This window comes from Aquarana catesbeiana, linkage group LG02, assembly GCF_042186555.1.
Source record: "Aquarana catesbeiana isolate 2022-GZ linkage group LG02, ASM4218655v1, whole genome shotgun sequence".
NCBI lineage: Eukaryota > Metazoa > Chordata > Amphibia > Anura > Ranidae > Aquarana > Aquarana catesbeiana.
The window spans coordinates 131,351,526-131,375,323 of NC_133325.1; the positions used below are offsets into that span (position 1 = coordinate 131,351,526).

General features: G+C 43.2%; 1 protein-coding gene across 6 annotated transcripts in view; it reads right to left on the reverse strand.

Moving 5' to 3' along the window:
• PARP4 (poly(ADP-ribose) polymerase family member 4) overlaps positions 1–23,798 on the reverse strand; it is a 570,213-nt gene that overhangs the window by 513,780 nt on the left and 32,635 nt on the right. For all 6 annotated transcript variants that reach the window (XM_073613478.1, XM_073613479.1, XM_073613476.1 and 3 more), the window contains exons 3-7: positions 23,238–23,421; positions 18,760–18,823; positions 18,561–18,654; positions 11,700–11,798; positions 7,252–7,401 (exon numbers count right to left, since the gene is read on the reverse strand). In XM_073613478.1, coding sequence (XP_073469579.1) covers positions 7,252–7,401; positions 11,700–11,798; positions 18,561–18,654; positions 18,760–18,823; positions 23,238–23,421 — 591 coding nt within the window. The remainder of the gene's footprint in view (positions 1–7,251; positions 7,402–11,699; positions 11,799–18,560; positions 18,655–18,759; positions 18,824–23,237; positions 23,422–23,798) is intronic.

The following is a 23,798-nucleotide window of genomic DNA, read 5'->3' on the forward strand; positions in this document are numbered from 1 at the left end:
TACACAGCAGTGGGTATCGCCCCACTGTCTCATCTCCATGAGAAACAACAAATGCCACTGTGGGCCACCATGGATTTAGTGGATTCTCACCCAATGCCACTTGCTTCCCTCCCCTAGTTCCCCCGGACACATCGCCCTTCTACAATAGGTCCCTGTCTGGTGCATTCCCTTCGTTTGTGGGATGCGGTCAAATACTCAGCGGCCCTAATCTCCCCTCACCTTCCGCTACTCTGCCTTCTTCATTGCGCATTATTTCTACCAGGTTGCGACAATCCGTTGCAGTTTGCATGGTGGTCCGATCGCGGTTTTGTAGACCTCCATTCTATGTTCACCCCAACAGGATTATCCCATTCGCGGCCTTACGTTCTTCTCACGGCATCCCCCTTAGGGAACATTACAGTTATCTGCAACTCAGACATTTTCTTCAAAAACTTACAAAATCTCAACCCACTCCCTACACCATGACCTCGTTCGAAAGTCGAATGTAGATCGCACCCCCAATCCTCGGGTCTGATATCTCTCATATATGCAGCTATAATTAGCTCTAAGAAACCACCACTGAGACCATATCACCTCCAGTGGGAGGCTGAGCTTAGTAAACAGTTAGATCCCTCTCAATTTCCCTCTTTGCCTTTCTACTCTTTTGCATCATATGCTTACACTATTCTTTTCTCTGCTTCTCTTTCTCCACATTCTTTCTTTCTCCCTTCTTATGACTCTGGCCCTCAGGCTTAGCCCTGCTGGGATTGGATACTTGATATAACGCGGTATACCCCCCATATTGCTGAATGTTATTCTTTTATGTATTCAGTTTAATTTGTTTTTATTTTTGTTGTTCTTTCGCAATGTCTCGTGTTGTAATACAATCTCGTCATATGTTTTACATATGACTTTGAGGGTCAACTAACATACAATTCTGCATCAATATAATGCCTCCTCACCATAACTCGCGAGATGCGGACAGTCCTTTGTACGTCAATGTGCTCGCCCTCAGGCTATTGAGGTCTGGCTCAAGTTTTTGTTTGTTTGATTAATCTGCCTAAAACCTGCAGCTTTATATCTGTTAGTTCAAGAGGTATCCATAACTATTTTTGTACTATTCTGTGGATGTATATTTTCTATAAAACTCTTTGTACAAGAAAAAGAAGCACATTAAGGTCATGAAGTGACCTAGCCAGTCTCCAGACCTTAATCCTAAAGAAAAGTTATGGAGAGCTGAAACTTCGAGTTGCCAAGCAACAGCCAAGCAACTTTAATGATTTTGAGAATATCTGTAAAGAAGAGTGGACCAAAATCCCTCCTGAGATGTGTGCAAACCTGGTAACCAACTACAAGAAACGTCTTACCTCTGTGCTTGCCAACAAGGGTTTCTCCACCAAATACTAAGTCATGTTTTGCTTGGGGATCAAATATATTATTTACTCACTAAACTGCAACTCAATTTATAACAATTTTGGTTGGTATTCTGTCTCTATCTTTTCAAATACACCTATGATAAAAATTATAGACCCTTTATTTCTTTGTAAGTGGGAAAACTTACAAAATCTTCAGGGTATCAAATAATTATTTTCCCCACTGTATACCTTATTGACCATTTGGACCACTTATGTATGTATATACGTTGACCATATCCCCCCTCAAAACACCTTTTCTCAAGAATGAATACAGTTGTGTGCAAAAGTATTTGTCCCCAGCCTGATTTTTTTTTAAAAATTTTTTGCGTATGTCTCACATAAATGATTCAGATCATCAAAACAAATTTTAATATTACGGAAAGATAACCGAGTAAACCCAAGACGCAGTTTTTAAATTATTATTTCATTTATTAAGGGAAAAAAGCTGTTCAAACCTGCCTGTCCCTATGTGAAAAAATAATTGCCCCCTCCCATACTGAATCATGAATGAACTGTGATTAACCACAATTTTTTGGAAAACTGTCTTTTAAGGAGCGCTTGCGGAAGCCTACTGTACGTTTTCCTCCGAGCTTTGCAGTCCCACCCGTGCCTCCCTCACCTCCTATGACTCCTGGTACCGAGTCGGTCACTAAAGATGAACCCATGTACTTGGGTTTTATGCGTCTTTCTGTGGATGAGAGAACCTTTAGGAGGAGGGAGAGATTGTGCATTTATTGTGGCCAGGGAGGTAATTTTTTAAGTCTTGTCCTACCCGTCCAGGGAACGCCAGAACCTTGAGGTCCTGTCACGGACAGACCTTAGGTGGCGTTGTTTCGTCCCCAGTTATCCAGAAGGATAAGCCCCTGGTTTCAGTCGCCCTTTCTTGGGCTGAGTCGTCCGAGTTACAGGCTCTAATCAACTCTGGGGCTGCAGGCCTGTTCATTGATGCCGCTTTTGTATCAAAGAACTTGATTCCGCTGCAGTTGCGTGACACTCCACTTGCCATTGAGGCTCTTGATGGGAGACACCTACAGCCTACCCATGTGACTCATGAGACGGTTCCATTGTCCATGGCCGTAGGGGCACTTCACCATGAGATAATCCAATTCCAAGTTATTTCCACACCTAAGTTTCCGCTGGTTATTGGTTATGCTTGGTTACAGAGGCACAACCCCTCTTTTGATTGACTCCGTACTGAGGTTCTCTCCTGGTTGCCACAATGCAGTAAGACATGCTTCCAGAAGGTAGCCAAGGTCCTGTGCACCTCTTCACTCTCCTCCCTGCCGGAGGAGTACTGTAATTTTAGAGATTTCTTTGACAAAGGTCAAGCCGGTAGTTTGCCTCCACACCAGCCGTATGATTGCGCAATTGACATTCAACATGGTGCCATACCCCCTCGTGGCCTGGTTTACCCTTTGTCGGTCTTGGAGGATAAGGCCATGGAGAAGTATGTTGCAGACGCACTTTCGCGAGGTTTCATCCGCAAATCCTCGTCCCCTGCTGGTGCTAGTTTCTTCTTCGTGAAGAAGAAGAGTGGTGAACTGAGACCTTGTATTGATTATAGGGGTCTCAATCGTTACACGATTAAGAATGCCTATCCGATGCCGTTGATTACGGAGTTATTTGACCGCCTCAAGGGAGCAACGGTTTTCACGAAGCTTGATTTGAGAGGGGCATACAATCTTGTGAGGATTAAGGAGGGCGACGTGTGGAAAACTGCGTTTAATACCAGAACAGTCCATCGTAATGCCTTTTCGCCTTTGTAACGCCCCGGCAGTTTTCCAGGAATTTATTAACAATGTCCTCCGAGATCTGTTGCAGTTATGTGTGGTGGTTTATCTCGATGATATCCTCATATTTTCCAATTCTCTGAAGAGCCACCCACAGATGTCTGTCATGTGCTTCAGAGACTAAGAGAGAACAATCTCTATTGTAAATTGGAGAAGTGCGAGTTCCATCATAAACAGGTTCAATTCCTGGGTTATGTCATTTCCACTGCTGGTTTTTCGATGGACCCAGAGAAACTTTCAGCAGTCCTACAGTGGCCCTAACCCGTGGGTTTACATCCTCTGCAGCGTTCCCTGGGCTTTGTCAACTACTATCGGAAGTTTATTCATAACTTCTCATCTCTGGTCAAGCCCCTAACTGATATGACCAGAAAGGACGTTAACCCACAGGAGTTGGTCTCCGGAGTCCGTTAAGGCCTTTGAGAGTCTCAAGGCTGCCTTTGTTTCTGCTCCTATGTTGGCACATCCTGATCCTACATTACCTTTTATCCTTGAGGTTGATGCTTCTGAGACTGGTGTTGGCACCCTTCCGTCTCAACATCCTACCTCTGAGAGCGCTTTGCATCCTTGTGGCTACTTTTCCAAGAAATTGTCACCTGCGGAGTGCAATTACGAGATTGGTGACAGAGAGCTGTTGGCGATCATTTTAGCCCTGCAAGAATGGAGACATCTCCTCGAAGGTACCACTGTGCCGGTTCTCATTCTTACTGACCATAAGAATCTCACATTCTTGTCTGAGGCTAAACGCCTCTCTCCCAGAAAGGCGCGATGGGCTCTTTTCTTGTCAAGTTTCAATTACATTGTCTCATTCTTATCCGGTACTAAGAATGTAAGGGCTGACGCCTTGTCACAACAATTTTCCTCCACTTCCAAGTTGGAGTCGGTTCCAGTTCCTATGATTCCTCCTAGTCGTATAAGGGCTACGGTTCGCACCAGTCTCACTTCTCCTTTGGGTGACACAATTCTTGCTGCTCATGTCCATGCTCCTCCTGAGAAACCTTGTGACCACTGCTTTGTCCCAGAGAGTCTCCGTACTGCTGTGCTCCAGACTTACCATTCTCCCAAGGCTGCTGGCAACCCTGGGAAGAATCAACTCTTTTGGGCCACAATTTTGGTGGCCTAGTCTACGTGCTGATGTAACCGCCTTCGTAGCTGCCTGTTCCGTGTGTGCTCAGCGTAAGACTCCACAACACCTTCCAGTGGGCCTCCTACAACCCATACCCAATGGAGAGAGGCCCTGGACCCACCTGTCTATGGATTTCATTGTGGAGTTACCCAACTCCCAGCGCAACACAGTTATCCTTATGGTGCTTGACCGGTTCTCAAAGATATGTCATTGTATTCTACTAAAGAAGTTGCCCACTTATAAGGAACTGCCTTCCATTTTTTTTTGCTCGGGAGATCTTTCGCTTACATGGGCTAACCAAGGTGATTGTCTCGGACAGGGGTAGTCAGTTTGTGTCCCGGTTCTGGCAAGCCTTTTGTGCACAGTTGGGAGTTCAGCTTGCTTTCTCTTCTGCGTATTACCCGCAGACTAATGGGGCCGCAGAACGAGCCAATCAGTCCTTGGAACAATTTCTACGTTGCTATATTTCTGACCATCATAACAACTGGTCAGACTTATTACCATGGGCAGAGTTTGCTCACAACAGTGCCTTGAATTCTCCTTCCTGATTGTCCCCATTTATGGCGAATTATGGTTTCCAACCTTCCATGTTGCCTGACTCATTTGTTCCACAGAGTATTCCTGCGTTGGAGGAGCATCTCCGTGGTCTTCGTTCCAGGAGGCTTTGTGACATGCTAATGATGGGTACAGACTCCATGCTGACCGCAGGCGCCTGCCTGCGCCTTCCTACCAGGTTGGGGACAGGGTCTGGCTGTCATCTCGCAACCTCAGACTTAGTGTTCCCTCACTGAAGTTTGTGCCTTGGTTTATTGGGCCTTTCCGTATTCTTCGCAGGATTAATCCAGTGGCTTACGCATTAGACCTTCCTTCTAATATGCGTATTTCAAAAGTATTTCGTGTCTCCTTATTAAAACCTTTGGTCTGCAACCGCTTTACCTCGGTGCCACGTCCTCACCCCGTACAGGTTGAGAACCATGAGGAGTATGAAGTATAGTCTATTGTTGACCCCCTTAGGTTCCATGGGCGCATTCAGTACCTGGTGCATTGTAAAGGGTACGGTCCGGAGGAACGCTCTTGGGTCTCGTCCTCGGAAGTACATGCCCCTGTCCTCCTCCGTGATTTCCATAGACGTTTTCCCCTAAAGCCTGGTAGTCCTTCAAGGGGAAGGGGTCAATGAGGAGGGGGTACTGTCAGGGCTGGGCTCAGCCCTTCCTTCTCTGAGCTGGCCGCTCAGCTGTCGGCTAATTGCCAGCTCCTAGCTCTCCACAGTTACTCAGCTGTTGACGATATCCTGCTTGTCAGTCCTGCCTACTTAAGCCGTCCAGCCCAGAGGATCTCTGCCTTCGGCTTATATCAACATCACAGAGACTCTCCTGCGTTCCTGTTAAAAGACTTGCTTGGCTGACATTCCTTCTGGCTCCAAATCCTGCTTGCGCTTTTACTACGCTCATCTCCGGCTCCCTGACGTTTGGCTTGACTGACTATCAGTTCAGGTTCCTGAACTCTGGCTATGTTTTGACTACGTTTGTTCTATTTACTTTTATTATTAAACAAGTGTGATTTAACTGTACTTCTGTCTCAGTCTGATTTCCTGGTTTCTGACAGTTGTTCTAAGAGCATGACGACGACTCATCCAGGAGGTCATAAAAGAACCCAGAACAACAGCTAAAGAACTGCAGGCCTCACTTGCCTCAGGTAAAATCAGTGTTCATGATTCAACAATAAGAAAGAGACTGGGCAAAAATGGCATCCATGGGAGAGTTCCAAGGCCAAAGCCACTGCTGACCAAAAAGAACACAAATGCTCATCTCACATTTACCAAAAAACATCTTGATTATCCCCAAGACTTTTAGGCAAATATTCTGTGGACTGATGAGACAAAAATGCAACTTTTTGGAAGGTGTGCGTCCCGTTACATCTGGCATAAAACTAATACAGCATTTCATAACAAGAGCTTCATACCAACAGTCAGACATGGTGGGGGTAGCGTGATGGTCTGGGGCCGCTTTGCAGCTTCAGGACCTGGACGACTTACCATAATTAATGGAACCATGAATTCTGAGCTCTACTAGAAAATCTTAAAGGAGAATGTCCAGCCATCAGTTTGTGATGTCAAGCTCAAGTGCACTTGGGTTATGCAGCAGGACAATGATCAGAAACACAACAGCAAGACCACCTCCAAATGGTTCAAACAAAGCAAAATTTAGGTTTTGGAGTGGCCTAGTCAAAGCCCAGACTTAAATTCAATTGAAATGCTGTATCATGACCTTACACAGGCTGCTCATGCTGGAAAACCCTCCAATGTGGCTGAATAAAAACAATTCTGCAAAGAAGAGTGGTCCAAAATTGCTCCACAGCAATGTGAAAGACTCATTGCCAGTTATCGCAAACGCTTTATTGCAGTTGTTGCCGCCAAGGGTGGCACGACCAGTTATTAGGTTTAGGGGGCAATTACTTTTTCACATAAAGCCAGGCAGGTTTGGACAGCTTTTTTGCCTCAATAAATGAAACCATCATTTAAAAACTGCATTTTGTATTTACTCAGGTTATCTTCCTGTAATAATAAAATGTGTTTGATAATATGAGTCATTTAAGTGTGACAAATATGCAATAAAATAAAAAAATCAGAAAGGGGGCAAATACTTTTTCACACAACTGTATATTCAGTTCAACTACTCCTCCATGCCTCTTATGAGTTTGGTTGCCCTTCTTTGCACTCTCCCCAGTACCCCTGGTTAGAGCAATCTCTGTTCTGTTATAATTTGCATTTATTTGCTAGAGTAAATTTCTGATGGCTGAGATGCAGTTGTGTGTACATACTGTATATTCAGCATTACGCTTCTCGACTTGAATCTATCTGAAACTCTTACAATACTCTTGCTGTATATTGTGACTTGCCAGAAATGTATTTATGCAGAAACTTTAAAACATACAAAGCCATTACCTTTTGCAGAGGTTGGGAAGCCATTAACTCAGCTTCAGGTTCAATTTTATCAATCTGTGTGAATCCTTTATTTTTCAGATCATTCAATCGCTGTTGATATTTATTGCAAGCCTTCTCACTAGAAGTGAATAAGTTAAAACTAAACTCTTTCTGCATAAAAAAAAAAACATAGAACACACAATAAGACTTTATAGTAAGCTTGTAGAACAAATAGCATGAGTCATCAATTCCTTTCTTCGCTGCTCAAATGTAACACTATGCAATATAGAACAATACTCCTTCATCACTTCTTACAAGTGTGTGTTTTAAGGAGGAGCTATAGTATTTTATTTTTTTTTAAAGGAGCATTGCTTAAAAGAGAAGCTTGGGAATTAAACAAAACAAAAAACAAACATTCATACACAGCTAGGTAGATGCAGGGTCAATCCATGATGCATCTGTCCCCTGCCGGCTCTAAGCCTGAGAACTGAGCGATCAAACACTGCTAATTGCTCAGTTCTTGGTCTTCAGTCTGCAGAGAGCCGGTGAATGACAGTCTGCTCTGCCCATCCAGCACTAACTTGAGCGCTGGGCTGTGGAAGCAGCTGGATCAGGCTCTCAGCAGCTCGCTGAGCTGCTGAGCCAGCTACCAGTCCAGGTATCTGGGTGGAACCCGACTGTAAAGTTGGGATCTTTCCAGAGCCTGGCCTGGCTGAGTGACAACAGCTGACTTTAGCCTGATGTCGGCTGAAAACAGGGCACTGGAAAGGCAGAACTAAGTGCACTCCATTGATCCATAGGATAAAAAAAAAAAAAAAAGCTTTAGCCATATTTCTCCTTTGAGAAAAAAATGCAATAGCCTCCCATGAAAGTGCATTAGCAGCTACCAGTTTCTCTTAGTCCCCCACAAGTTTCACAAATACCTGTTGCTCCTTCCTTCCTTGCTTTTTTTTTTCTAAAATAACAAACATGTTATACTTACCATTGCACCATTGCACAGAATGGCCCTGAACCGAGCTGGATTGTGTGCATCTATTAACAGAGTGCGGCTCAGTCCCATCCTCAGGACTTGATTGACAGCAGCGGGAACCAATGATGGAGCAGAGAGCAAGAAAAGAGCCACTGCAGATGGGCACAGCGTTGGATCGAGATACTAAGTACACAGGGGGGGTGAGTGGGCAATACAAACACTAGGACATTTTTCACAATAATGCAGGGAATGCGTGAATGTAAAAAATGTCCAGACTTTAGAACCACTTTAATGCATTCTCTGCATTATGGGGAAAAAAAACACCCCATTAACTGTTCCCTCCCATCCCTAAATACTTACCTTACTCCTCTCATCAATCCAGTGCTGTCCTGACTGCAGCACCACTTCTCTTTCTACTTTGTGGTCTCACAGGAGACTATGAGAGCAGCGGAAGCTATAGGCTCCTGCTGTCAGTCAAACAAACTCCTATGAGAAGAGAGTGGGGGCATCGCTTGCTGGCACTATGTGTGTCTATGGACACACACAGCCCTGCTCGGGAGTGTGCGCACATGGGTACCCTCCTTAACATCCGGCTTCCTAAGGGGACACACAAAGGAAGGAGGAGGAGACAGTGCTGGTTGGGCAGTGCTAAAGAGGAGGTAAGCTACTGCTCTGTGCAATAGCATTGCGCATAAAAGGTAGGTATACCCTCTTTTTTATTTTAACACAAAAAAAACCCTGTTGGATAGCACCAAAACATTTTAAAAGGATTGATCCATTTGTATCTCCTTCTTACCGAATCAAGAGGTGCCTAGGGTGTCTTTAAGAATGTGTCACCTAGCATTCCCCAGTTTTCATCTCTATTATCTTGTAAATAGTTAAAATATACGACTGTCTACTCCCTTAAGCTACTTTCACACTGTGGCTGCGTTGGCAGTAAAGCGCCGCTCATTTTAGCGGCACCTTTCAGCCTTGAGCGGGGCACTTTTAACCCCCGCTTGGGGCCGAAGAAGGGGTTAAAAAAGCGCCAGTGTTGCAGCGCTTCCAAATCACTTTTCAGGCGCTCCGGAAGCTCTGCCCATTCATTCCAATGGGCAGGGACTTTTTTTCCCCGTCCTACAAGCGCGCAAAAGCACTCAGACTTTCACACTGGGATGGCATGGGAGGCAGTTTTCAGGCACTCTACAAGCGCTATTTATAGCTCTAAAATGCCTGAAAACTGCCTTCAGTGTGAAAGTAGTCTTATGGAAATAATGCCTGTACAGCAACAGAAGCGGCCATAGTTTCCATCACACTTTCTTTAAATCTCCCTTAAAAGTATACTCTTAAGTGTCTACTGAAATACAGTATCTCTCAAAAGTGAGTACACCCCTCACATTTTTGTAAATATTTTATTCTATCTTTTCATGTGACAACACTGAAGAAATTACACTTGGCTACAATGTAAAGTAGTGAGTGTACAGCTTGTATAACAGTGTAAATTTGCTGTCCCCTCAAAATAACTCAACACACAGCCATTAATGTGTAAACCGCTGGTAACAAAAGTACACCCCTAAGTGAAAATGTCCAAATTGGGCCCAATTAGCCATTTTCTCTCCCCAATGTCATGTGACTCGTTAGTGTTACAAGGTCTCAGGTGTGAATGGGGAGCAGGTGTGTTAAATTTGGTTTGGTTCAACATAGCACCTCATGGCAAACAACTCTCTGAGGATCTGGAAAAAAAGTTTGTTGCTCTCCATAAAGATGGCCTAGGCTATAAGACCCTGAAAATTGACCTGCAGCATGGTGGCCAAGACCATACAGCGGTTAAACAGCCCAGGTTCCACTCAGAACAGGCCTCGCCATGATCGACCAAAGAAGTTGAGTGCATGTGCTCAGTGTCATATCCAGAGGTTGTCTTTGGGCAATAGACATATGAATGCTGCCAGCTTTGCTGCAGAGGTTGAATGGGTGGGGGGTCAGCCTGTCAGTGCTCAGACCATACGTCGCACACTGCATTAAATTGGTCTGCATGGCTGTCGTCCAAGAAGGAAGCCTCTTCTAAAGATAATGCACAAGAAAGCTTGCAAACAGTTTGCTGAAGACAAGCAGACTAAGGACATAGATTACTGGAACCATGTCCTGTGGTCTGATGAGACCAAGATAAATTTATTTGGTTCAGATGGTGTCAAGCGTGTGTGGCATGCAATCAGGTGAGGAGCACAAAAACAAGTGTGTCTTGCCTACAGTCAAGCATGGTGGTGGAAGTTGGTGGAAGCTGCATGAGTGCTTCCGGCACTGGGGAGCTATAGTTTATTGAGGGAACCATGAATGCCAACATGTACCGTGACATACTAAAGCAGAGCATGATCCCATCCCTTCAGAGACTGAGCCACAGGGCAGTATTCCAAGATGATAACGACCCCAAACACACCTCCAAGACGACCACTGCCTTGCTATAGAAGCTGAGGGTAAAGGTGATGGACTAACCAAGCATTTCTCCAGACCTAAACCCTATTGAGCATCTATGGGGCATCCTCAAATGAAAGGTGGATGAGTGCAAGGTCTCCAACATCCACCATAATGTCGTCATGGAGGAGTGGAAGAGGACTCCAGTGGTAACCTGTGAAGTTCTGGTGAACTCCATGCCCAAGAGGGTTAAGGCAGTGCTGGCAAAGAATGGTGGCCACACAAAATATTGACACTTTGGGCCCAATTTGGATATTTTCACTTAGGGGTGTATTCACTTTTGTTGCGAGCGGTTTAGACATTAATGGCTTTGTGTTGAGTTATTTTGAGGGGACAGCAAATTTACACTGTTATACAAGCTGTACACTCACTACTTTACATTGTAGCAAAGTGTCATTTCTTCAGTGTTGTCAAATGAAAAGATATAATAACATATTTATAAAAATGTGAGGGGTGTACTCACTTTTGTGAGATACTGTATATAAAGAAGACTGGTCTGGCTCCAAAAACAACCAGCTTGGGGCAACTTCTTACCAGAATTCACAACTATTGACACAACCATATGGCACTCAATTGGCATTACATTTTTCCATCAACTGTTCAGTGGGAGAAAATGCAAGTTTTGCCCAGTTTCAGGAGGAATATGATGTTCTGTCTAAATTCTACTTCCGTTTTCTTCAATTACAACACACAACCAAACACAAACTGGTACACTAAAAACCACTTTTTCTCACCCAGAATTGGAGAATCTCCTGTTACAGAAGGATAACACCAAATTAGTCTCCATGTATTACTTCCCCCCTATTATCTGTTAATACAACATACGACAAGGGACAAATGGCAAGATCCCACAGTCCTGTGATTCATACATGTATGGGCCAAAGCTTATGAGTGTGAAAAAGAGCCCCAAGCTATTTTCCACACAAGCCTCAAGCAGTCTGCATCTATAACTGGCCCAACAACTTTCTAGGGTACAAATGAAAAGAAATGAAAAGAAAGCAGCAATACCAGAATCTACAATTTTCTGAGCATTATGCTCTAAATACTATACCTGTGATGTTCCTGGTATTCCACACACTGTAGATACTTTAAATGGAAAGGGACACTGTTCACTAAAACAGAGTATTTCCACAATGGCTATCTCTTCACCCTAAAATGATGACACAAATTGAATACATAAGCATGTTCATCTATTATATCTCTTACTTTGTTAATTTATGTAGAATCATATCACAAAAACACTAATTTCAGAGAGTCTACATTAGGAACCATTTCTAAACTCCAGTAACTGGTTAGGTTTGAACATGCCCTGGAAATTAAGTCTGAACTGTGGAATCTGACCTGTGCCTTTTGAGTTGTTAGTTTGATTTCTAGTAGGAGGTAGTGACTTTCTGGAATGTTAAAGAGGAGTTCCATCCAAAAGTGGAACTTCCGCTCATCCGATTCCTCCCCCCTCCGGTGCCACAACTGGCACCTTTCAGGGGGGTGCAGATACTTGTCTAATACAGGTATTTGCACCCACTTCTGGGAATAGACTCCCACGGGAGTCACGCCCCTTCCCGCACCCCCCGATGTCTCCTGGGAAACACACAGGTCCCAGGAGATAGCGGGGACCAGTTAGGACGCACAGCGCGACTCGCGCATGCGCAGTAAGGAACAAGGAAGTGAAGCCGCAACGCTTCACTGTTCACAGAGGATGGCGGCGGCAGCTGCCGAGACCCGATCGATTGATCGGCTTCGACTGCCGACATCGCTGGACCCTGGGACAGGGAAGTGTCCATTTATTAAAAGTCAGCAGCTGCAGTATTTGTAGCTGTTGGCTTTTAATATTTTTTTTTTTAGGTGGACTCCTGCTTTAAAGCTTGTTCTGAAATGTTGAAGACATGTTGCAGCTTCTCCAAGCCACTGGCTTATCCAAGCCAGTTCTAAAGAGTGTCAAGCAAACACCTCAGCATTTATATCCACACAAGTAGCACCCACACCCTAATTCAATCAAGGCAGATGTTACTGTCCAAAAACAGGATGGGAGGTATGAAAATTCTGTTCTAGTTACATAATCCCATCCTTTGTTTCAGGAAGGCTTCATAGGTGTTAATTCTTATATTTCCATGGCTCAAGGTGTGAAGCGTTGTTAAAAGGCAAGGGTAAAGAAGTTAAAACTGCATTAAATGTGGACAACAGATGGTGCTGAAGGCCCCCAGCAATGATGTTTTTTCTGGTTTGATGTAGATGACCCCTTTCCAGGCCTCTATGTTCTCAAAAGGACGTCCCTGTTGACTCTTGACATGTAGAATTTGCCCTCCTATGATGGGCCATTCGTTTGTTGAGAGGTTGTTATGTCTCCCCAATATACAGGTCTTTGGATTCCTCTCTACACTGCACTCCATATACTAAGTTGCTTGTGTTTGGGTTTTGGATCTTGGATGTACAAGCTTCTGTTTCAGTGCATTTACATGTCAGTTATAGATCCTTCAGAGTTTTTCCAACACTCAAGCTACAAATAATGACTACATTACTCTGTGTGTTATGTTTCATATGTTCTAACTTGACCTTGTGGATGGGTCTGGGTAGCCAAAACCTTTCAAAGCACTCTTGAGACATCTGGGATCTTTGTCTATAGACTTTGTGCTTGCGGTTACCATCTCAGCCTGATGTTTTAGCTCCAATAACTTCCAGTTTGTGTTCCATTGGATGGTGGGAGTAAAAAGAAGACACTGGTCTGTGCTGGTGGGTTTCCTTTAGACCTCATTGTCCCAGTCACTCACTTCTTTGATATAGAGTCAAAAAAACATCTTTTGTTATTCTGTACCACTTCCCATGTAGATGTAATGTTTAAATCCACTAAGTTAATGTAATCATCAAATAGCTTGCATTTCCAATTTTATAATCCTGACCCACATATTGGCCATATACAGTGGGGCAAAAAAGTATTTAGTCAGCCACCAATTGTGCAAGTTCTCCCACCTAAAAAGATGAGAGAGGCCTGTAATTGTCATCATAGGTATACCTCAACCATGAGAGCCAAAATGTGGAAACAAATCCAGACAATCACATGTCTGATTTTTGAAAGAATTTATTTGCAAATTATGGTGGAAAATAAGTATTTGGTCACCTACAAACAAGCAAGATTTCTGGCTCTCACAGACCTGTATCTTCTTTAAAAGGCTTCTCTGTCCTTCAACTTGTTATCAGTATAAAAGACACCTATTCACAACCTCAAACAGTCACACTCCAAACTCCACTATGGTGAAGACCAAAGAGCTGTCAAAGGACACCAGAAACAAAACTGTAGACCTGCACCAGGTTGGGAAGACTGAATCTGCAATAGGCAAGCAGCTTGGTGTGAAGAAATCAACTGTGGGAGCAATAATTAGAAAATAGAAGACATACAAGACCACTGATAATCTCCCTCGATCTGGGGCTCCACGCAAGATCTCACCCAGTGGGGTCAAAATGATCACAAGAACGGTGAGCAAAAATCCTAGAACCACATGGGGGGACCTAGTGAATGACCTGCAGAGACCTGGGACCAGCGTAACAAAGGCTACCATCAGTAACACGCTACACCGCCAGGGACTCAGATCCTGCAGTGCCAGACGTGTCCCAGTGCTTAAGCCAGTACATGTCCGGGCCCGTCTGAGGTTTGCTAGAGAGCATTTGGATGATCCAGAAGAGGATTGGGAGAATGTTATATGGCCAGATGAAACCAAAGTAGAACTGTTTGGTAGAAACACAACTCATCATGTTTGGAGGAGAGAGAATGCTGAGTTGCAACCAAAAAACACCATACCTACTGTGAAATATGGGGTTGGCAATATCATGTTTTGGGACTGTTTCTCTGCAAAGGGAACAGGACGACTGATGATAGAATAAATGGGGCCATATATCGTGAGATTTTGAGTGCAAACCTCCTCCCATCAGCAAGGGCATTGAAGATGAAACGTGGTTGGGTCTTTCAGCATGAAAATGATCCCAAACACACTGCCCGGGCAACGAAGGAGTGGCTTCGTAAGAAGCATTTCATGGTCCTGGAGTGGCCTAGTCAGTCTCCAGATCTCAACCCCATAGAAAACCTTTGGAGGGAGTTGAAAGTCCGTGTTGCCCAGCGACAGCCCCAAAACATCACTGCTCTAGAGGAGATCTGCATGGAGGAATGGGCCAACATTCCAGCAACAGTGTGTGACAACCTTGTGAAGACTTACAGAAAACATTTGACCTCTGTCATTGCCAACAAAGGATATATAACAAAGTATTGAGATTAACTTTTGATATTGACCAAATACTTATTTTCCACCATAATTTGCAATTAAATTCTTTCAAAAATCAGACAATGTGATTGTCTGATTTTGTTTCCACATTTTGTCTCTCCTAGTTGAGGTATACCTATGATGACAATGACAGGCCTCTCTCATCTTTTTAAGTGGGAGAACTTGCACAATTGGTGGCTGACTAAATACTTTTTTGCCCCACTGTACCTGAACCGACTTGGTGTTCTTTCCCTGAAGGGTGAAACCTGACTGGTGGTTACTGGTAAGAATCCCCTAAAAAATTGCTTTTCCAGTAGGTCCAATGAGGAAACCAGAATGCAAGAGCAGTATGTTTGGCTCCCTGGCTCAATGAACAGGACTGGAGCTGCCTATTCCTGCGTAAGCCACAGGTCTACAGTACGTCACCTGCTGATCCAGGGTAAGCAGAAGTGGGTGTCTATGAAATGGGGAGGATAAGGTAAGTAGCTGAGACACCTTTTAAAAGGTTTGTTGTAGCAGCTAAAAAGGAAGAACTTTATTACAGGTAACAAGTTGGGAAACCCGAGCAACCCCCATCTTGGACCACAACTGAAAACAGGAGGGAGAGTGGAAAGCAGGGCCAAACGCTGAATTATAAAGAAATGACATGAGAGGTTTGCTCGGTGATTGTAACCCTGCACAATATTTATGTGCTTCCCAAACTTGCATGGTGAGTTCTAAAATCGGATTAGAAATGGGCAGCCTATCTGCCAGATTAATCCACAGTAGATTATGATTTAGATCACATTCCATAACCTCTAGGGCAGTGGTTCTCAACCTTCTAGTGCCGTGGCCCCTTGATAAAATTTCTCAAGTTGTGGGGCCCCAACAGTAAAATTATTTTCGTAGCGTGTGTTGTCAGCACGCAAGGCAAGACAAGTAATTTGCAACCCTAACCCATGGACATTTAGCGCTCCCTGAGTCCCTTCCACTCGTACAGTATTAAAACCCCTTATGGTATATTTGAGGATGTACCACTCTTTCTCTTTGTTCTCCTTTCTTTCCTTTTAACTCTCTCTATGCTAATGTCCTGATTTTTTCCCCATCCCTCTCTCTAGCCATCTTTCTCTTTCTCTCCCTTTTTCTTTGTTCCTCCCCCTCTTTTCCTCTCCCTTCCATGTATTCTGTTTTTATTCCTTCTCATACTCTTTGGTGGGGGGAGTGGGATGAGTGGCAGTTCTGGGGGGAGTTCGGATCAGCCAACTTAGGTGCTCTTGATCAAGGCCATCTGCTGATCTGAGAACTGTAGTGGGGACTTTTAATGGCAACTATAATCACAGGTATTGTTACTCACTGTGTCTCCGACTTTGTGGTGTATCGTAGCAGTGACACCTATGCCAAATTCAGGAGATAGGGTCTCCTCCAGCCCCTCCCACTTCACATTCCTCACCAGTCAGCTGACCTCTAGTCTCTGCCCCCCAGCCATGCCATGAACTAAATGGGCGGCTGCGAAGAGGCTGAGTGGGCCGCCGTGGGCTCCAGGAACAGCCCAGCTGTGTGCCTGCGAAATGGTTTGGAGAGTAGCATGGGCTTCAGGAACAGCCCCGGATTTGGTGACCCCTGGAAAATCGTCATTCGACCCCTAAGTTGAAAACCACTGCTCTAGGGGCACCCCTAGGAGTTCAGAAGAAGCATTGAACTTAAAGAGGGAGACCACCTAAATCCACCTAAAAAAAATAAATATTAGAAGCCAGCAGCTACAAATACTGCAGCTGCTGACTTTTAATAAATGGCCACTTACCTGTCCCAGGGTCCAGCGATGTTGGCAGCCGACGCCGATAACCCGCTCGATTCTCGGCAGCTGCCGCCGCCATCCTGGGTGAGGAAATCAGGAAGTGAAGCGTTGCGGAAGAGTCGCGCTGCGCATCGTAACTGGTCCCCGCTATCTCCTGGGACCTGTGTGTTTCCCAGGAGACAGCGCGGAGGGACAGGAAGAGGCATAGACTCCCGTGGAAGTCTATGCCGGAAGTGGATGCAAATACCTGTCTTAGACAGGTATCTGCACCCCCCTCCCCCCAGGAAAGATGCCAAATGTGACACCGGAGGGGGGGAGGGTTCCGAAAAGCGAAAGTTCCATTTTTGTGTGGAACTCCGCTTTAAGAATATGAGCAAACTGGGCCAGTTGATAATATTTTGAGATGTTCTGTAGTCCTAATCCCCCAATAAATTTTGATCAAAAGAGGGTTTCCCCCTTCAGTCTAGGTTTGCTATTACTCCAAATAAAGCCAAGGATAAGTCTCTGCATAGACCTAAGAATAGATGAAGGAACCGCGACTGGGAGAACTCAGAAATAATAAACATTTTGGAGAAAAGCTATTTTGATTTGAGCCACACTTCCAAACCAAGAAAGCATGAATTTGTCCCAAGTTGCTAAAAGTGACTGAAGTGACTGTAGGTTACATAGTAAACATGGGTAATTAGTAGCATACAAGGTTCTGTAGGAGCTGGTTGAGACATATTTTAGTAAAAGTGCAGAGTGAAGAATCCATTAGCTCAAAACCCAAGACAACCTATTATCCAAATTTCAACTTCCTCTAGGAGGCCAGTGATTGATCCCCATGCCTCATCCCTGGTTTTGGTTTTTCCATGGTTTTATATGATAAGATGTTGGTGATAAAGGATATTTTCTTTGTAAATGTCAATGGAATATTCCAAGAGAACTATTTCAAGCAGCTACATGACATATGTTTTAAGAGGTTCAGAGCTTTAGTCTTATCTATGGTACTCCTAATGAAGTAAAGTTTTGTTGAGATGACGGTTTAAAGAATAACATAAAAAAACACACACATTTCTGTAGGAGACACGTGGAAGGTTATGTTTGGTTTTTGTTTTGTACCATTTCAAAAATATAAAGAGCCTGACCCGTGAAGCTGCAACATCACCTACTTACTGCATACTTAAAAAGTGGACTAATAGAAATGCCTGGAAAACTAGTTCACTGGGTCAAAAGGATAATATTTGGAGTGAACATTGCTTTAGTTCAGCACAGCTTTTGTAATGTAACCTAGAATAAAATAACTTTAAGGTCTTATGCACATGGACGGTTTGAGGCATAAAAATATCCCTGCGTTTTTCTGTGTCAGGAGAGCCGCAGATGGCACATACAGCCAGCCATAGCAGTAAATGGCTGCACACATGTTGTTGTTAATTATACACTGATGCATTTTAGCAGAAACTCTGCATTCAGGGAATACGACATATGTGCTATGACCGGCTGCATGTGGCACCTGCGGCTTTCCGGGCACATGAAAATCAAGAGGAAAATCATGGTGTTATGTGTCAAACCGTCCGTGTGCATGAGCCCTAATATCTCTTGGGTTAAACAAATAAGCAAAGTTAATTAATCAAATTAACAAGTAGCAGAATATTGTATGTTATAAATGAAAACATCGCACCTAATAAATGATTTACATGTAAACCATAGCTGTCATCTAGAAATAGATGAGGCAGCCAATATTCTGAATCAATATTAATGAGAACGAATCCTCTTTGGAAGAAATTACTGTACTTTAGTATGACATGCTCTGCAGTCTAGGCAACAGTATTTTAAAATATATATATAAATACTACTGCAGCACAATTCTGCAGGATTACTATTACTTATTATCAAATTAAAAAAAACATACTTTTTGGAAAAAGCTGTATTTTGCCACTTCTGTATCAAATGGAAGCTCTTCTTCATCTCCTTCCTCTTCAAACTCTTCAGCATCTATGAAATCCCTATGTGAGAGAGGAGAAATGTTTACAGAAAAACACCTTGACTGTTTTCACTCTGTTCATGGTACAGGTAATACATGGTAAAACTAACTATGAGTTATAAATTACCTTTCACCAGTGTCACTTTTCGACTGTTTCAAAAATTTGGCAAGAAATCTAGCTTTTTTATCATCTGAAAAAAAAAAAATACATACAGAAACATTAACATTCACTAGTTTCCTTAATAAGAATATGCAACATACATTTTATTTATTAAATCATATATGAGCACTGATAATCTGTATTCCAATAGGGGATAGCAAGTGTCATCTATAAACTGTGGAAGGAGCACAAATGCCGATGATTGGAAAAGTCTGCGTCACAAATTATAGAGGATTCCTTTTTCTCTTCAGAAAGGAAACAATCATACCACAAGTCGCAAATAAAAAATGCCACCTGTTGATTTTTTATTTATTTTTTTCCTTACAGACATCCAGTAGCAAAAAGTAAAATGAGCTTTATATCAAGGCCTCACCAACCAAATCTGCAGGCACCGAGCGGCAATTCATCCTCAAATTGACAGCAGGAACACAGAAGTTGTTCTTTTTCTCAGCAGCTTGTAGGAAAGTTGTACGTCATTTGCTATGAAGGAGATTCACATAGCATCCCCCCCCCCCCCCCAACAGTCTGAGATTCTGTGGGACTGTCCTGGGTGGCACAGGGCTCTTGTTCCATTTGGCTTCAGCTCTATGCAGACTGTGCAATGAAACGTTTTCCCGCTTGACAGAGTCTGTATAATCTGTTCTCTCCACACCCAACTGGGCTGTACTGTTCTCCATCACCCACCGCTGGGCACTATTATTCATCCCCACACTCTGCTGGGCACTATTGTGCTCTTTCCACTCCTTGCTGAACACTAATGTTCTTACCATCCTAATTTAAGCTAGTAATATTGTTCTTGCCCTGCTGGACACTATGTCCCCCCCCCCCACCACCCCTTCTGTTAGGCACTATAGTTCTCCCCCATCCACTATTAGGCACTACTGTTGTTCTCCCCAGCCTGGAAACCACTGTTCCTCCCCACCTACAATGAGTACTATCGTTCTCTCTCACCCCCCACTGGGCCCTATTGTCCCCACCCCCCCCCATTCTTCATTGGGCATAATTGCTTTTCTTAACACGCTAACTGGAATTTATTTTCGGTTCGTACAAAATCCTTTGTTGGTAATGACAGCTTCAAGATGCCTCCTTTATGGAGGAACAAGTCACATGCATTGCTCAGGTGTGATTTTTGCCCATTCTTCCACAGTGTCTTCAAATCTTGAAAGTTCTGTTGGCCTCTTCTATGAACTCTGATCTTTAGTTCTATCCATAGATTTTTTATTGGATTCAAGCTAGGTAATTAGCTGGGCCATTCTAGCAGCTTTAATTTCTTTATTTGAAACCAATCATTCCTTGGCTTTGTGTTTGGGATCATTGTCTTTTTGAAATGTCCACCCTTGTTTCATCTTTATCATCCTGGTAGATGGCAGCAGATTTTTATCAAGCTGCCAAAATTTATACATTTTTCTATTCATCCTTCCTTCAACGATATGAAGTTTGCCTGTACTGTATGCTTCAACATGCTTTTTCTTCAGCAATGGAGTCTTGCATGGTGAGCGTGCATACAGGCCATAGCGGTTGAGTGCATTACTTATTGTTCCTAGAAACAATTGTACCTGCCAACTCCAGGTCTTTCTGAAGCTCTCCACAAGTGGTCATTGGCTCTTGGACCACTCTTCTGATAATTCTTTTCACTCCTCTGTCAGAAATCTTGCGAGGAGCACTTGGTCGTGGAAGGTTTATGGTGAAATGATGTTCTTTTTCACTTCCGGATTATGGCCCCAACAGTGCTCACTGGAACATTTAGAAGTTTAGAAATACTTCTGTAACAAATACCATCAGTATGTTTTGCAACAATAAGGCTGCAAAGGTCTTGAGAGAGCTCTTTGCTTTTACCCATCATGAAATGTTTCTTGTGTGACACCTTCGTAATGGGACACCTTTTTATAGGCCATCAGTTGAGACTGAACAGGCTGGAATTAATTTGCACTGACAAGGAACAGCATTTCTTTCTAATTACTGATAGATTTCAGCTGGTGTCTTGGCTTTCCATGCCTTTTTGCACCTCCCTTTCTTCATGTGTTAAACACTTTTCCCTGTGTCATTCCATTTTATTACACATAACATAATTTCTGAACTTATTTGTTTTGGTTTCTTTGTATGTATGGATTGATTGGGTTGTTACCAACATGTGGTAAAAATTTCATGTCAATAGCACCTTAAGAAATATATTTACCTCGAAAAATGGTGATGCCAATACTTATTTTACCCACTGTATTATGTACAACGAATACAGTATAAAGCCTTAAGACTCTATTTAACCGGTTCCCGACCGGCGCACGCCGATGTACATCGGCAGAATGGCACGGCTGGGCAAATGGGCATACCTGTACGTCCATTTGAATTCCCCGCCGTGCCATTGCGTGCGTGCCGGCCGGGAGTTCCGTGATTCGGGTCGCGGGTCCCGTGGACTCGATCGCCGCGGGGATACCCGCAATCGCCTCACGGAGAGGAGGAACGGGAGATGCTGATGTAAACAGCATCTCCCCATTCTGCCTAGTGACAAGTGTCACTGATCACAACTCCATGTCATCGGGAGCTGTGATCAGAGTAATGACACTGCTAGCCCATCCCCCTACAGTTAGTAATCACTCCCCTAAGACACACTTAACCCCTCCCCGCCCCCTAGTGGTTAACCCCTTCACTGCCAGTGTAATTTACACAGTAATCAGTGCATTTTTAATCGCACTGATCGCTGTATAAATGACAGTGGTCCCAAAAATGTCCGACATGTCCGCCATAACGTCGCAGTCACAATAAAAATTGCTGATCGCCGCCATTACTAGTAAAAAAAAAAATATTAATAAAAATGCCATAAAACTATCCCCTATTTAGAAAACGCTATAACTTTTGCACAAACCAATCAATAAATGCTTATTGCAATTTTTTTTTACCAAAAATATGTAGAAGAATACGATCGGCCTAAACTGAGGAAAAAAAATGTTTTTTTATATATTTTTGGGGGATATTTATTATAGCAAAATGCTCTTATTTTGTTTATAGCTCAAAAAATAAAAATCGCAGAGGCGATCAAATACCACCAAAAGAAAGCTCTATTTGTGGGAAAAAAAGGACATCAATTTTGTTTGGGAGCCACGTCGCACGACCGCGCAATTGTCAGTTAAATTGACGCAGTGCCGAATCGCAAAAAACGCTCTGGTCAGGAAGGGGGTAAAATCTTCCGGGGCTGAAGTGGTTAACACTCCACTACCAATATTCAGCGCAATTTAGCCGTGCCCATCTTTGCTGCAGCATGCGGAGTGTGCCACATCTCTTTTGTATCTCAGGGTGTCCCTCTTTCCCAAGCAGATATGTATAGATTTAACCTTTTTCCAAAATGGTGTGTACCTAACATATTATTATTGTTAGCATTATTAGAAAAAGTGGTAATAAATCCAAAACCAAACATGTGACATACTGCATTAGATGTAATGGCAATGCATTAGTTTTCTTCTTTAGTTTTTTCCCCTTGTTTTCACCTGGTGATCTGGCCAGTAGCACACCTCCTGTATTAGAGTGCCCCCACAGCAGCCCTGTCAGTCTAGGGGGACGGTAGTGTTAGATGCACTACCAAATTTAGATACAATAACAAACTGAAGTGGAACTCCAACTAACATTTTATAAGCAGTTACAGAAACAGTTTTCTTTTTTTCTTTTGGGATAAAGGTTTTACATAAGTAAATAAAAGCTGACCATTGTAAGCATCCCTGGTGGTGTTAAATGGTTTGGCTACAGCTGCAGGACAGATTCTTCTGTTGAAAAAACAACAGATTTAGGGTAGATTTAGATATGCGTCTAACTCTCCCTTTCCTCTGAAGCCTGATCCGTGTTTGGAGGCCAATGACAGGCGGTGAGGAAGCGTTGCACCTATTCATTTCTATTCACACATTTCAGAAGTTGCAGTTCTACTAGGTGGACGTTTCTGTCTTATCTGATGCCAGCTTCGGACGCAAGGTCCTTCACGAGGATCTTTGACCTGCAGGCAATCGCTAATTCCTGTTGTATTTTCCTTGGCCCCTTAGCAATCATTTGCGGTGTTGCCTAGCCCTCAGTTGGACTGCTTTTGGACGTCCTGAAGGTTTAGGACTTCCTTTGTCCTTCAATGGATAAGAAAGAAAATCACATTTTTGTATTCCCTGTAAAATCAAGTTAGGACTATGTGTTCATGATCATGTTATCTGTATTGCTTTGCTACAAAACCGAGGCATGCTAGTAGTTGTACTCTGGGCTGGCCTAGTTTTATTGTTTACTAGTGTTGTGTCCAATCCTCCTGTAGTTGGCAGTATAACCAAATGATTTAAGACTTCCTGTGTCCCTCAATGGACTTCAAGAAAAAGATTACTGTATATGGCAAGTAAAAAAAAATCTGGTTTCCCACTAAGAAATGCATGAAAGAATTTGGTATTTTATCTGGGCTTATCATTCCAGCCTTTATAAATATTTACCTTTAATTTGGTCCTGCTTCACCTCTAATGCTCTACTGTCACACAATCCAACCTCAACAAGTCGATTCTCCTGGATCGATCTCCAAATAAAATCAGGCTTCACTACCGGTATACAATGCTTCTGAATATTCTTCTGCTGGGAACTATTCAGAGCTCCATTACTTACTGCAACAACATGTGTACACTAGAAGACAAAGAACTCTGATCAAAATGAAATTCATGTATAAGCCATAAACAGCATTATATTCTGACAGTAAAAATTGACCAACATATTACTTCACCTGTAAATTTCCCTTTATTACAGAAAGTGAAAAATTGCAATTATTTTTAATTCCAGACAAAAGAAGACCAGGAGAAGGCGGAAGCCTTAAAGAGGGGGAACACAGACATCGCATCCCTGAAGGAGGAGCGTTTTGCAAGGTAAGTGTGCATAATGTGCTCAGCATACTCACACAGGAGTTCAAAGAACTCCTGATTCTTTGAACCCCAAATGTTTTTTTTGGTCTTGTTCGGCTTTTAGTGCAGAAAGTTGAAAAAGTCTAAAGCCTTGTGTAAACTCCA